This window comes from Alligator mississippiensis, chromosome 10 (assembly GCF_030867095.1).
Source record: "Alligator mississippiensis isolate rAllMis1 chromosome 10, rAllMis1, whole genome shotgun sequence".
NCBI classification, from domain to species: domain Eukaryota; kingdom Metazoa; phylum Chordata; order Crocodylia; family Alligatoridae; genus Alligator; species Alligator mississippiensis.
The window spans coordinates 3,034,072-3,048,802 of record NC_081833.1 but is presented as its reverse complement, the minus strand read 5'-3'; the positions used below and the strand labels follow the sequence as shown (position 1 = coordinate 3,048,802).

Here is a 14,731-nt window from a genome sequence, read left to right as displayed (position 1 = left end):
CTTTCTTGTTTTAGTATAAGAAGAGCTAAATTAGGTTCAAATTATTTCCAAGTCTTTTTAGAGCTTGATGAGATATTGAGAACTATTTGAATTTTTTTTTTTTAAGTAATCTTGCATTACATTCAGCAGCAAACCTTGTCTTTTGAATTCCACATCCAGTCAGTTTCATGATGTCAGCATAACAGGATCCTGTATCTTGGATCTAGCCAAAGTTCCTTTGTGGTTTAATGATGTGGACAGCCTGCATCACTTATCTCCCAGGCAGAATAGATATGTGATGGAGAAGAAAGGGGGGCACACAGCATCCCTGGCTGGCGTGGCAAGAGAAAAACAAAGTGGAGCTGCAGAGGAGGGAGGAAGACATGAGAATAGCATGGGGAGGGTGTAGATACTTGGACCCTGGCATGGGGGGAGAAAAAGGGGAATGGTAAGGATCAGAGAGAGCCTCTTGTGAGTGTGTTTGGAATTCACACGGTACTTTGCGAATGGAGGGAAATAAATCCTTTGCTGGCACGGAGAGGAATATGGGACAGGGATCTCAGCCCCTGACATGAAGGAGAGAGGGTGGAGTAGTTGGAGTACAGGGATCCCTGGGGCATGCAGTCCCCTGGGCTGTAGAAGCCACAGAAAGTGCACCCTTCGGTGACTTACTCCTTTGAACCAAGCCTTTCTTTTCTTTCACAGTCCCATCTGTATTTTTGTCAGCACTCTCTCTCTGCTTTGATTTCAGAGAGCTCTCTTCTGTCAATGCATATGAAAGCTCCTATTTTTAAATTAATGGGAGACGTGACTGTGCCTCTCTCAATGAATGGACCCTGGAGACTCTTTTCATTAGTCCTAACTCTAACAAATGGGTAGGAGGCATGCTACTGGGAACGCTCAGTAGGGAAAGGTTCACCCCACAGTCTGCACTGCAATACTTTTTGTGGCTTCAGGATATTCTTATTTATGTGCATAATCTGAATGGTAGACAAACGGCAAGCAGGCGTGGTGGTAATTGCAGTTGAAAGTGCAAGGTTTTCACAGATTGTGTGGAACTTTGAATTTGGTAGTGCTGACCTTGAAATAGTACAAAAGTGCTTCACTTATGAAGTCCATGAGGCAGCATAACTGATACTTTTTGTTTCACAATGAATTGATTTCTTTCTTCCTTTTTTTAAGCAAATCTAGCCTGCTGTCCATTAATAATACATGAAGAGTAAAATTTACATTGGTAGGTAAAAGGCATTGATGGTTCTCCTTCCTTAGCCTTTGTTACCATAGAATAGACATCTCTGCTTCATTATTTGCTTTTCTTCTCTGCTTTTAGAATTTATAGTGTGCAAGACTTTCAGGCCTGGGTGCCTGTAGCATTTGTACCAGGAGAGTTTTTAGCAAGTGCACACATGCACAGGCTGGACCCAAGATGCTATGTAACAGCAGGGTCAAGACCCGCCTTTTGGTTCCTGCTTGTCATGTTCAGAGAAAACAGTTGAGCAAGCACAGTGCAGTTTCTACATGTCTACATTTATTTTGTCCTTTTCAGGCTTTGGTTTAGTTTCCTAACATGACTCCCCCTCCCCCCCCCTTTAAATAATCATTGTGATTGCTCTGTCATGGCCTTCATAAAATGTAGGAAATATTCAGGATGTAGTAGGTGCAGAACTGTGTGTAGTTTAAGAGGGAAAGAAAATGGCTAAAAGCTCAGGTTTCAATTCCGGCGATAGCTGTACAGAACAGATTCAAAGGCTCTTGTAATAAGGAGGACGATGCCTTCTCCTGGAGCAAAACTCTCATGGCATGCCTCCCTGAAAAGCCTATAGCTGGCTTCCAAGTCAGAGCTGCTGTCTGCCCTAGCAACCTAGAAAGAAATCCCTCCTCTGAACTCTGATTCCAGAGGGTTGGAGCTGGGGCACTATTTGGGGACTGTATAATGAGCTAATGAGTCTTGTGATCCTAAATAAGGGATTCTCAGAGAACTGAAGTAGGTGTTTACTTATTGGTTGTCATCTAACTGTCTGCTGATCCGTCTTTAGGTTTAAAATTCAAATAAATGTTTAAAAGGGGTCTGTTTGTTCTAATACCTCCAGGATTTTTGTTATCTTGCTGTTAGCCTTCTTGCTCATCTAAATTTGCTTTTGCTGGGCTGTTGCAACACTTGAAAAATATGTGACTTCACGCTGTTGACTGCATAGAATGATTGTATCCATGTGTAGTGTTGTTAGTAATGCTGTTAAAGGCTTTGTTTTTCCTTCTTAAAATAGCCCTTTGGTTTAAAGCTCAAGATGAACAGAGCAGTGTTTTAATGCCATGAGTTCTCTTAATGTTTTTGCTGCAGACTTGATACCTCTCTTATTAGGAAACGGGCATCTAAAATATGAGAATTGCCTGTCTATCCCTGGTACAAACTGCTAGGAATGAGTTCTTTATTGCAGTGCTGGGATACAAACTTTATGTAAGCCAGTTTCTTTCTCAGTCTTTTATTCTGTAGGAGTTATATATTTATCTTGTCTCTGACATTTTCTATACAGGTTTAACCCAAAGGCAGACAATATAAAAGTACATACTGCATCCATGTGTGGGAAAAGATAGTTACTACAGCAAAGGGAATAGACATTGACAGCACAAGGAAGATGAGTATGTTGAAACCAAGTGGACTGAAGGCTCCTACCAAGATCAGCAAGCCTGGAAGTACATTACTAAAGGCATCTGCAGCTGCTGTGCCTGGTAATGACAATCAGCATTTCAATATACTTTTTAATCATGTTCTCAAAAAGTAATTTAAAGGTTGTGATTGTATGTAAATTTACTTCTGCTCGTATGTCTTATCTAACTAAATTGGTACGTGTGATATGCAGTAAAATTTGGATTTACAAATAGAACATAATTTACTTTGAAAGAAGAGATGCTTTAAAAAGAGCTGTAACATTCAAAGCACTGTACAGTTTAGGAAAAAGCATTTTGATTTCAATATTTCCAGATGTAAAAATTGTGAGCTATCATTTGTAAGCAACAAATGAAGGCTAGTGGGAAGGTAGATAACATGCTTACATACATATTATCAGTTGTACGCTACTTGGAAGCATATATTTGCCAGTACAGCAAACTGTTCTAAGCAGTTACTGAAATAACTGTGAGCTCTTTGAACTCAGGAGACAGAATGTTCTGAAAGATCAAAAATGTATCGGCAATACCATGACACTAAATGTACGAACTAGGACACACAGCAGAAAGGCTTTAAGCCAAAGGTGTGGTCATTATAAGTGGCAGTTTCTGCCTGACTGCCTTGTCAGGAAACCCCACTAAACTAAGCAGATGTTTATTCTGCCCCTGGGTTGGGCGGGTATTGTGAGATTAGGGATAAAGGAGTTTGCTGTTAATTCCTTAAATTAGTTAAGAAATTGTGCACCATGATTACAGTATATTCAATAGTAAGAAAATACCAGGTTGCTCTCTCCTTTTAGAATGGTACTTTACTAAATGTTCATCAAGTAGAAACTGTGTAATGTTGGGCTTTAACTATGTTTCTTCACTGATAATATTTCCTTTTTATGTTTGAGTCCAGCTCCTGCAGAAAAAGCAGCACCTACTGAAAAGTCATCCAGCACACCCCCTGCAGAGGCACACGAAGAGTTTGTAGATGACTTCAGGGTTGGGGAACGTGTTTGGGTCAATGGAAACAAACCTGGCTTTATTCAGTTTCTTGGTGAAACACAATTTGCTCCTGGACAGTGGGCAGGAATCGTTTTAGATGAACCAATTGGTAAAAATGATGGTTCTGTGGCCGGAGTTCGATATTTCCAATGTGAACCCTTAAGAGGAATATTTACAAGGCCATCTAAGCTGACCAGAAAAGTGGTGGCAGAAGATGAAGCCAATGGTACGCAGACAGCTCATGCGTCTAGAGCTACTTCTCCAACCTCCACATCAGCCGCTAGCGTGGTATCTTCTTCTGCACCAGCTCCTCCTACAGGAATTCCCCATAAAACTTCTCCACCTGCTGCTAAGGAACACTCAACTCCTTCCCCAGTGAGCAATCTTTCAAAAACTGCAAGTGAATCTATATCAAACCTCTCTGAAGCTGGGTCTGTGAAGAAAGGGGAAAGAGAACTAAAAATCGGAGATCGAGTTTTGGTAAGGCTCTTCCTACATTATTTTGTTTCTACCTAATGCAGTATATCTTCTGACGATCTAAAAATCATATAGTCTGCAATTTAAACTATAACACTCTTCAGAGGTGAGCTTTCTGCTCTGGTCAGTTATGTTGTTTGGGAAATAAGAATAATACAGTGCATAGCTGCACAGGTTGATGTCTGTGATTTTTTGCTGTCCTGAATCAGACCCTCATTGCTAAAAACTAATGGATAGTCATTTCACTGTGCGGACATTTTTGGCCCATGCTAACAGTGGAGTAAGCTAGTGTAGACTAATAAAACTGACAGATGTGTATATATACCCCTGTATAACCTACACTGATGTGTATGCCAGTGTAAATTGTATTGGGATCAGAAATGGATAGACGTACAGCTATCCCAAGGTAGCTTATGTGTTTGGCTATTGCGTTATCTTTCTGCTAAATGACAGCTGAACCATTGATTAGTAGACTTCTTTTTTTAGCAATAGTTAGTACATCATAGATAAAGTTATTCTGGGTGGGGTTTCTGCACATCAGCTATATTAGTAGTGATGTTGGCATTACTATTATTAATATTCCAGTGTCATCTCAAGTACACAATGTAAATCCTCAGTCTCTGACACCACTCTGATTTGTCTGCACTGTCTCTATCTACCCTGAGCCCACAGCTTTGCCAAGAAGCATATTCTGCCTGCTCAGTGAGCAATACCAGTGCCCCAAAATTAGCCATGTGAGAGCAGCTTTGAGGGTGCACCTCAGCACTGTGTGCTCTCAGGCATGCTTTGTGGTGTGCACTTAAAGCCACTCTAAACTATGTGACCTGATCCCAGGCTTTGAAACACACCTGAGCAGGAGCATGTGAGCATGACATGTTCCTCACCTCAGAGGTGGTTCTGCACTTGATGTGGTCAGAGGGTGCCTATGGGAATTAATGCAGTGTACTCGTACACTCTGCAGAATGAGCTAGGAGTGAATTCAGTCCTTTTGCTGTGCAGATTAGCCATGGCTGAGAACAAGAAGCTGTTTGGCAAAAGTGCAATCAAGGAAAAGCTGCCAGTGTTCGGTAAAACCCTTAATTGTGCTTTAACAACCTATTTATAGCTTATAGTCTTGCCCTAATTCTAAGAATTGCAATCATGCTAAATACAAATGGCAAAATTGCCAGGTTTCCAGCCAGTCTTTCCTTTCCTCATTGAAGGTTCAGCATCTCCAGCAAGTTTTCCTGCAGTAGAGTGCTTAATGATTCCTATTAGTAGTGATGGGCAGCAACAGAAGCAGTCTCCTAATGCCAGCCATCACCTGGTGCTTATGTGACTTTTTGAATGTCCTTCATAAGCTTTGGAATCCAGATCTTTTCTATCAAGTATAATAATAATTTGTAAGATAGTTGTGATCACTTGGGAGTAGAACTTTTTAAAAGCTTTAAAATTCTGCCTGCTTGGTTTTGGTCTCTAGTCGGTAGGGTGCAGTAGAACATGACCCCTTTCATTAACCCCTTTGGTGGACATGTGCCAATTGGAGAATGGCACAGATTTGGAAAGACTGCTCAGCTGCTGCACGTGAGCCCTGAACTGTGTTTATGGGCAGATCTCCAAAATTGAGCATTCACCTATTTACAGGACATTTTACAAAAATCTAAGGAACTAAGCTGAGTATTTAAAATAAAACCAAAATGATAGGTGAAGGGTAAATCTCACCAAATTTGCAGTCATTTTACCATAGGTTAGATTTGAGGTTTGGTCAATCATTTGTTTAAACAAATAACTTGAGCAATAAACTTTTAGAGCAGGAAGTTTACATGTACTTTACCGTAACTTTCGTGTTTAGAATGGATAATTGTACCTTATCCTCCGTAATACTTTAAATTTCTATTTGCTAAGATGGGGAAGGAGAGCATCCGGCGTGGACAGGATTGCTTGTGGAATGGAGAGCCTCTCAGAATAAACTGACAATTCCTTACAGAAAATGTCGTGGGTATTTACTGTTTTGTCTGCACGGACACCATGAACGTGGTGAATCTGTGGCTTGACACTCTGGGGTACTACTGACAAAGTATTATTACATGCATTGAGTAAACCATGGTCCACTTCAAAGCTTACTCGTGTTTAAAAAGAAAATAGGAACCTTTTTGTCTCCTACCTTTAAAAAAACCCCAATGCATGGGTGGAAGAGGATGGGCAGTTCTCCATAAAGAATATCTGCTTGATAGTCAGAGCTATTTATACACTCACTGTGTGGACTTGGTGTTTATAAAACTCTTCACCTGAGGAGCTTATGTTCTAATTAGATTGGCAGCAAAGAACCTTTATCTTCACATGAGATTTAGGTGGGATGGTAGTATTTTGAAGACCAGGGTTAATGTGTTTGCACTTCATGGAGGGGAGAGAGGCCCATTTGAAAGAGGGATTTGACAGGGAGTAACTGCTTGGCTCATTAGAATAGGGAGGGGTATCTGAGCATGAAGCCAGTGTGAACAAAAGGTGTGAAGGAGATTTGAAAGGAAGTGAGTGATGTTTAGTTTTACTGGTGGACTAAAGCTGAGATTGTTTTCTTTGCAATAGCAGAAGAGACCCACCATTCCCCCCTCCTCTTCCCACCCTGCTCCTCATCCCCCCACCTATCACTTTTGATCTTATTGTGAGGCTTATCCTGCCTTTTCTCCCTCAGAATGCCAGCCCATTCCTTGCCCACCCATTAATCCATTTCTTTCTTAAGAATATTTGTGACTTCTGTGCTGCTTATGCGCTGGCAGAAAATTTCTTATCAGATTCCGTATAACCATTACCTTACCTTGTACTTCTCCAGATATTTCCTTTTGATGCCTCCCTACCATTGTCCCTGCTGAATGCCACAGTCTGATAATGATTACTCAAATGCTTAGCAGAGTGCTGTTTATTATGCAAAACATGCCCATTGCTTCATTCTCCGTACTCCTTCATTTGCCTTTCATACTCCTGTTGCCTCGCCGTACTTCTTGATTAAATTTGCCAGGCAATGTCTTTTTGCACAGTGCCCAGCATTATGGGGTCCTATTCCTTGATGGGAACACTAGACTCGTAATGTAAATAAGCTACAGGCATTAAGTAGTCAGAGTTTACCTCCCCATTGTTGTTTTTCAACCCTTCAAGTTCTGGAGAAATTAACCTCACAGCTTGCATTTTGAGCGTTGGGGATGTGCATATCTTCAAAACAAAACAGCATAAAACGGAGAGCCTAAAACTAACTTCCTGGGCTAATTTGGTGTGCACTCTTGTAGATGTTACACCAAACAAGACTTATAATTGAAATCTCCAGACTTGATTTCTTGAGGACAAAAATCAGCAAACCCAACTGAAGACTGCACCTGTGTCTGTTTTTAAAAGCAATTTTTTTTCCTAGTCAATATGTTCTAGGACTTGGCCTCTTGTTGCCAGAATACTGGAGATCAGTCTTCAGAATTATCCATCAGAACTGGTTTCTAGGAAGGACCAGCCTATCGCCTACTATAATTTATCTGACTAGCCAGTCTCAACTGGGCAATATAAATGCAGCCGGACCGCTCCAGAGTATTGCTGTCGTCCACATTGACAGCTTTTCTGTAGTGTTTCTTACACAGTATAACAGCGCAGGTGTCACAGTTTGTTCTTTTGTCACCTCACTACAGGATGGTGATTTCTCCTCCAGGGGATGGCATAATCTCTTAGACCTGTGGGATGCATATGGTATTCTATAGTTTGATGCTAACACAAATACTTAAAACTGCAATACAGGCTGCATTCTTCTCTGTTGCTGCCAGTCGGGCCACCAGCTGTTGAAAATCTGTAAATGTGCTAATAATAGCAATGACCTAGTGAAGATGATTATGTTATGTCCCATTCCAATTCTCGGAGGAGAACCCAATTCAAACTGCAGCACAAAAATGGTAAGCTTTCAAGTATACAGAACTATAATCCCCTGGAGCTGTCTAGTTCCTTTTCAGACAGTTGCTCATTTGGGAGTCCCGATTAGGTACTTTATAAGGAAATCCAGGTCTCTGAGGCAAATGCAAAATGGAGAGGGATTTTTATGCTTCGTCCTTGTTTTGGTGGTTTTATTATTATTATTTTTGTATGCATGTGTGTGTGTCATTTTTCAAGATGCACTTCATAATGCTATATGTTGCTATATGCACAGTCTCAAATAATTCTGCTGGGAAATAAGTCTCCTTACAAAGCAAATATAGAAAGAGGCAGTTAGCTATGTTAGGCTGAAGGGAGGCCAGGTGTCTTATAAGGTCTGTAAGGCTAACTCTATAAGGTACCACCTTGCTTGCCTTCTGTAAAGCAAACATAGGTAGTGTTGTTCAAGTAGTTTCCAATATGCATTGGTCCCTGATGATAATTTTAGACCCAAAGACAAAGCCCTAAAGGAGTCTCTTACTTCCGATTCTGTTAAGAAGAGTGATGATAGATGCAAGGTAAGTGTTAGGGACATTTGTTTGGTTTTAGTGCTTGTCAGAAAAGAAGAAATGTGACTGTAACAACCAAATAGTATTGTGAGGCCATCCCCCAGCACTGTTGATGTTGCAAAATCAGCTGGGAAGACCCCATGGCGAGGTGATGTTGAACCAGTGTCATACCTGAGTGAACAAGGCATGTAAGAGGCAGAGCTCTTTGCTAGAATGCAGATTTACTTTTCAGTGGGAAGAAAACATCTTGTCCCTAAAGGTCTTGCATATAAAAACTTTGATGAATATTGAGGCAGGCAGACAGTGCTCCGGGGCATGTGGTATCTCAGCCAAATGGTATTCTCATGCATAGTGAAGGCTGTAGGAAAATCTCCAGGATGTATTTGCTTTCACCAGTCAACAGTTTTTTCCATCTTTTAGTTGAGGCAGATGGACTTCAGATCCCTAATGGTAGAAGCAACCACTACAGCTAGAAAATAGTCTCTCATTATTTTTTCTCCCCTTTTTACCACTAAATAGCTAGAATAACTAAGAAATCAAACTTGTGGTTCCTTAGGACTTGCCTGCACGGGGACTGCAAGGACTGCTAAAGTGAATCAGCTAAGGGGTGAAGTCAATGCACATAAATTAAAGCCTGTTCTATCCCTGAGTGGATGCTTCCTTTCAGAGTAAATTGGCCTTATATCATTGTAATTTACTCCTCAGAAGAGGGAGGATTCAGTTGCAGCAGTAGACAAGATTGCTGATGTACTTGAAATACCTTCTTGTTCCTGATAAGCCAGGATTGAAGGGAGCCAGACCCAGTGAGACTGTCTAGTTGCCTGGTTGATTTAAGGTGTATTTGTGATTAATCTTTTAAATGTTTTCTAGCAAAAAGATATGTTGCAGCATATTAGTACATGGAAATGTGTTAAAGGCACCACTTTATTTTCCCACTCTTAAATGCCGGTGACTTGTTTGGATCTTTGCATTCTTTCTGCTGGTGTCTGACTTCTTAATAAAAACAATAGCTAAACTGAAGGGAACTGTAGTAAGGCACCGAGGTAATTCAGATAGAATGGAAATTATGACCATGACAGTACTCGGTATGTAAAGTATGTTCCAAAATCTGGTTGTCATTCAGCAGGTTTGTTTTTTTTCATAGGGGGAGAGGATTAACTCTAGGCAGCCTGAAATCTTATGCTTTGGGATTATTGAAAAATACCAAAGATTGGTTGATGGCATTCTTTTCTCTTTCCCTGGGCTGTTGCACAATAATTAGATTATTGATACTGTCCTGATTTTGAGAATAGCAGATTGTTAAGCCTACTGAAAATCAGAGATTGTTACTAAAAGCACTTTTTATTGGATGTAGGGGGGACAGTCTGTAAGGTGTCACACTGCCATGCCTTCTGTCTAACTTCAGACTAAGGCAGCTAACTACCTCTTTACTGTTACTGTAAAATATGATAACTTCATATGAGGGGGAAGGAGCATCTGCTAACTCATTTAGAAAGGAATGAGCTTTTTGTAGGCCACTGCCTACTTTGTCTAATTCATAGCATCTGACAAAGTTGGTTGTACCTTACAAAAACTCCTGCTTCTGTGAATGTGTTAGTCCGTACATTGCCACGCTGCCCTGCCATCTGCAGTACCAGCATTAGCGAGGAAATAATTTTGGACATTCCTCGCTTAATAGTACTGCATATTGCACAGGGTTGAAACAAAAAAGGCTTCATCTTAGACATTCCCAAACCTGAGTGGGCCGAATACTGTATTAAAAACTTGTCGAGCTAAAGGATTCCAACCTTGAAAGATTCAAGATCTTGCATTTATTTAACCAGTGACAGCTTTGTTGTGGCCTGCCAAATCTGATGTGGCTGCAGATGATTTGTAAATCTGCAACTTGGGCCAGTCTCCATATGTTTTCAATATAGATTTGCAAGCATATGCTGATGTGGCTCTTGGTGAATTCTTCTCATTTTTATCAGATTTGCTACTCCTCGTAAATTATTAGCAGCAGTCATTTCCTTGTCAGTCTCTGTCCACTACATAAGGGACTTGCTTACTTGTCATTTTCCTCCTGAAATCATTCTTTCCAAGTGAATATGCCAAAAGTCTAGTTAATACACAGTGAAAGATTTTGCCTGTAAAAAAAAATTTAAAAATCCTTTTTAAAGCATGCATACAAAAAGGGAACATGAACATGCCTGTTGGCAAGCAGAGCTGTTTGATCAACATGACAGCCTAGAGATGAACTTTCCGTGTTGGCGTTGCGACGGCTGCATGCAGCTCTAAAGACAAAGGTCTGAAATTTCATTCTGCTAAAAAAAATAAAAAAAAAAAAAATTACCGGGATTTAGTTCTTTGAAAAAGCAAGGCAAATTCAGAGGCATAATTACCAGTGGAGCAACACAAAGCTAGGCAGAGGGAGGGTTGAGAGCAGGAAGGGAATTTCATGAGCTGCATTTGTGGCCCTGCCATGGTTTCCCCCCTGCTTCTGTCCTTGCAGAAGTGCTGAGAAGCTTAACTATTGACTCAAGCTCTTGCATAGGGAGTTGTATTCAGGGTACTTTTGGTGACACTTATGTTAACTTGAGGACAATGTGCAGTTTTATATTTCCGTTTGTGTGATTAGATGTAGCACTGAGTGGTCAAAGTAGTTGCCACACCCCCCATATTCCCTAGAGACTATATACATAGGAATACTGCAGTTAACCAATTGTCTGATACTAGACTCAAGAATATTTAATAAAACCTTAATTGTGCATATCATGTGATCCTGGTGATTCTCTTTGTAAAACAGCTTTTTCATTTTACTGTTACTTTCTACTTAGATAAGCAAATAAAATATATGCTATGCCTTTTTCAGTATCACTGCAAAAAGGTGTGAATTATGTCCAATTTTGAGTCATCTATTTGAATGATTCACGGCTGTTAAATTTTAATGTATGTGTGAGGTGGCAAGCTTTAATGACAGTTGGGCCATATACGTAAGTAAATTCTCATACCCAGTCATAAGTATTTTGTTTTTATAGCTTCCAAATGTGTCTTGTTGGGGTTTGTGGATTCTCCCCCAACCTCCCCCAAAAGGGGAAAGATGTCCCAGGAACGCAAGGTCAGACTTTACAATGCAGGAACACTACATGCTGTTCTGCTGCTGCCTGTCTTTTGAAAACAGTGTTGAAAAATTGAACAGGATTCAGCTGGAGAAAAGCCTCTTGTGCTGAGACACCTGAAGAGCTCAATCTGTTTATTTTGTCCAAGCGAATCCTGGGAGGTGAACTTCATTACAGTGTGCAGGTGCCTGTCTTGGAAGGAAATGCTGATCACTGAAGGGCTCTCTTATCTACTGAAGAAAGGTGTAACAAGAGCTAGCTTTGTTTTGTTTGCTTGTTTTGTGGGGGTGTTTTTTAAACAGAGAAGGTGATATAACCAGCGGAACATGCCACCCAGGGAAGTGGTGGGTCTCTTTCTTCTGATGTCAAAACAAGATTTGTTGTCTTTTTAATCAGACAGTTATTGAGCGTAGTACAGGGATAGCAGCAAAATTGAATGGCCTTTGATAAAGCTGAGGGTTAGATTGGTTGGTTCAATGGTTTCTTCCGGTCTTAAAATTGAGTATGTGGAAGTAAGATGCCTATCTAAATGGGCAACAACTTGCCTAAATGCTGACAGACAAACGTAGGAGAGAAGATTATGACCACTAGTACGTTCTCCTTTTCAAAGGCACTTGCCTTTACTGGTATCTCAGTAGCTGTCTTATTTCTGAAATTCACCTGCTTGCTTTCCAACCTTTGATCTCTGAATTACAGACTTTACAGTGGAATTGCTGGAATCGCTTATTGGAGTGTGGTCATTTTAATGGATTTACTTGCCAGCAACTTCGTATTGTAACAGAGTGCTGTGGGCAATGCACTCGTAGTTGCAGAGCAGACTGACGCTACTGGTGAAGGGGAATTTCAGAAGCATCTCTGCACAAAGCTGTAACTGCTTATCCTTTTCCTCTGCTGCTTTTTCATCCCTCTCCTCATCCTTTCATTTGCTGCTTGTCTCCTTAGACTGAAAGGTCTTCAAGACGACTCCTGTGTCCACTTCTATACAGTATCTAGTGTCCTAGAGCCCTTGGATAAACGTGCATTTTAAACTGTTTGTCAGCCCATAGGATCTCTTATGAGTCTTTTTCATTTGGTTCCTTCTTTGAAAGGCCTGGCTGGCAGCTTAGACCCTGTGTAAGTTTAAGTGAGAGATTCCCCGCCCCTGCTTTAACTAGTCCGTTGTCCTGCCTTGCATTTCTCATCACTGCCAGGCTCTTTGAGGGACAAGAAAGGAAGATTGCCTGCTAGAGCAAAGGTGATTTGGGCACCTTCACAGTACCTTTTTTCTGATCCTTCCCTGGCTTGAGGAATGGGTGAGGAAAGCCTAACAGGCTTGCATCAAGAAACAGTCTAAACTGTTTTGAATTTGGGAAGATAGAGAGTTCCCCAGAGCTTGAGAGAATGGGATACTCTGCGAGCTCCAGCAGCAGGTAAATAACTTCCCTTTTAATGTCTCACTATTGATTAATCCATATCTTCCCCCATGGGAATGAGAGAGTCTAAAAGGAGGCAGTTCTAGCCACCTGTAAATGAGTGAGGGTTTTTTTTATTTCCATTATTAAAAAATCTGTAGGGTTTTGTTGCTCTCTACTCCTGTTTCTGTTTAGAAACAGAATTGTGAAGATGTTCATATGTCTGGTTTGGCTCGCCTGTGCCAACCTGTTTGCAAGACATTTTTAGAGTAAAGGGTTGATTTGCCTTTGGTTTATTCTTTAATCCCACATTGTGGTAAACTCGGTAGTTTTAGAATGCATGACAAATTACGTTTAATCACTTTGTTTTCCCACATGTTCAATAAAACCCCAGTCTAAACTTTTACATCCCACAAAGGCCAGCTGTCTAGACTTGCCATGTTAATGCACTGTATTATTATTTTATATCATCCATTCTGAGTGTGTAGAGTACAACACACAGCTAAAAAACATTTGGCAAGTCTCCTCTTCAGTGTTCAATTATTTAGGGACCTGCCTCTGTGAAGGAAGGTTGTGAAGTGGCTGTCTTCATGATATGGTAATGATGCCCTGTTTTTCCTGGAAGCCTTAAAGCTGTTGTACAAGGCTTTAACTCATTTGTGCCCCATTAGAAATAAGCAGGCAACCAAATGCAGCAAATATGCATATTGCACATCTTTTTGTGGAGATCTCCAGTCATTCCTTTTCCCTATTTTAGTTGCTTTTGTAAACGCTGTTCCCTGTCCTCCCTGATGAGGAGTATTTTAATAACAGGATCGCTTGCTCGCTCTTTAGTCCTATGACAGTAATGTCTGGTCTAATCCTTCAGCAGTTACTTCACTGAGGGGTGGGATTTTTCTGAAAAATGTGCTTATGCCGATAAAAGTCCTGGCCTGGGTGCAGTTATACCAACACAAAGGTGACTCATACTGGCGGGTTTCTTTTCCTTTTTATATTTTAACCATTTTTACCTCAGTCCCACTGCATTTGCAGTAGGAATACTCTGTGAAGTATATGGGTATAGTATAGTTGAAGCAGTATGTCCTACGTGAAGAGTGCCAGGGTTTCCTGTATTCCAGAGGAGCATATTAGACTGTCTCACCAAGTCAGCTTTAGTAAGAATTAAGTCCTAATAGGTTATTTGTTAAATGTTTTGCAAGCAACAGGAAGTTATAAATGGTTGTAAAGTTGGTATGTAGAAAATAATATTCAAAATAATATTAAGCAAGACAGACCCTTTGCATATTATTTTCTACATATAGACCTTAAAACCATTTGTAATCTGTTGCTTACAAAATATTTAACAAATAACCTATTAGAACCTATTTTTGAGGCAGATTTTCTATGACATACAACGGATCTTCAGTGCAACTGGATTTACAGTGGAGACTGAAAGCTAGTATTTCTGTAAAATAAACGACTGGAAAGTTTCAGGCAGAATAGGGGGCACCTTGGGTTCTGGTGTCCTGTCCTATTCCCCCTGAACTCCTATCCCCGTATTTAGATTTCCCTTTGAGAATAGTTTATCCTTGTGTTACTGTTTCTACTGTAGAAAAAGTAGAACGATTCTGAGGGAGTAGAAATGCAAATTAGGGCTTCAGATTCAATATTGAATGTGAAGTGTGGTTTTTAGACGGTAGTGTAAGAGCGGTTGCAGAGCCCA

The 14,731-nt window shown here is 40.6% G+C and overlaps 1 protein-coding gene across 12 annotated transcripts in view; it reads left to right on the top strand.

Annotated features, from left to right (window-relative positions):
- Positions 1 to 14,731, top strand: part of CLIP1 (CAP-Gly domain containing linker protein 1) — an 89,702-nt gene that overhangs the window by 19,398 nt on the left and 55,573 nt on the right. For all 12 annotated transcript variants that reach the window (XM_059713347.1, XM_059713349.1, XM_059713350.1 and 9 more), the window contains exons 2-3: positions 2,511 to 2,706; positions 3,545 to 4,113. In XM_059713347.1, the coding sequence (XP_059569330.1) occupies positions 2,613 to 2,706; positions 3,545 to 4,113 (663 nt within the window). In that variant the 5' untranslated portion in view covers positions 2,511 to 2,612. The remainder of the gene's footprint in view (positions 1 to 2,510; positions 2,707 to 3,544; positions 4,114 to 14,731) is intronic.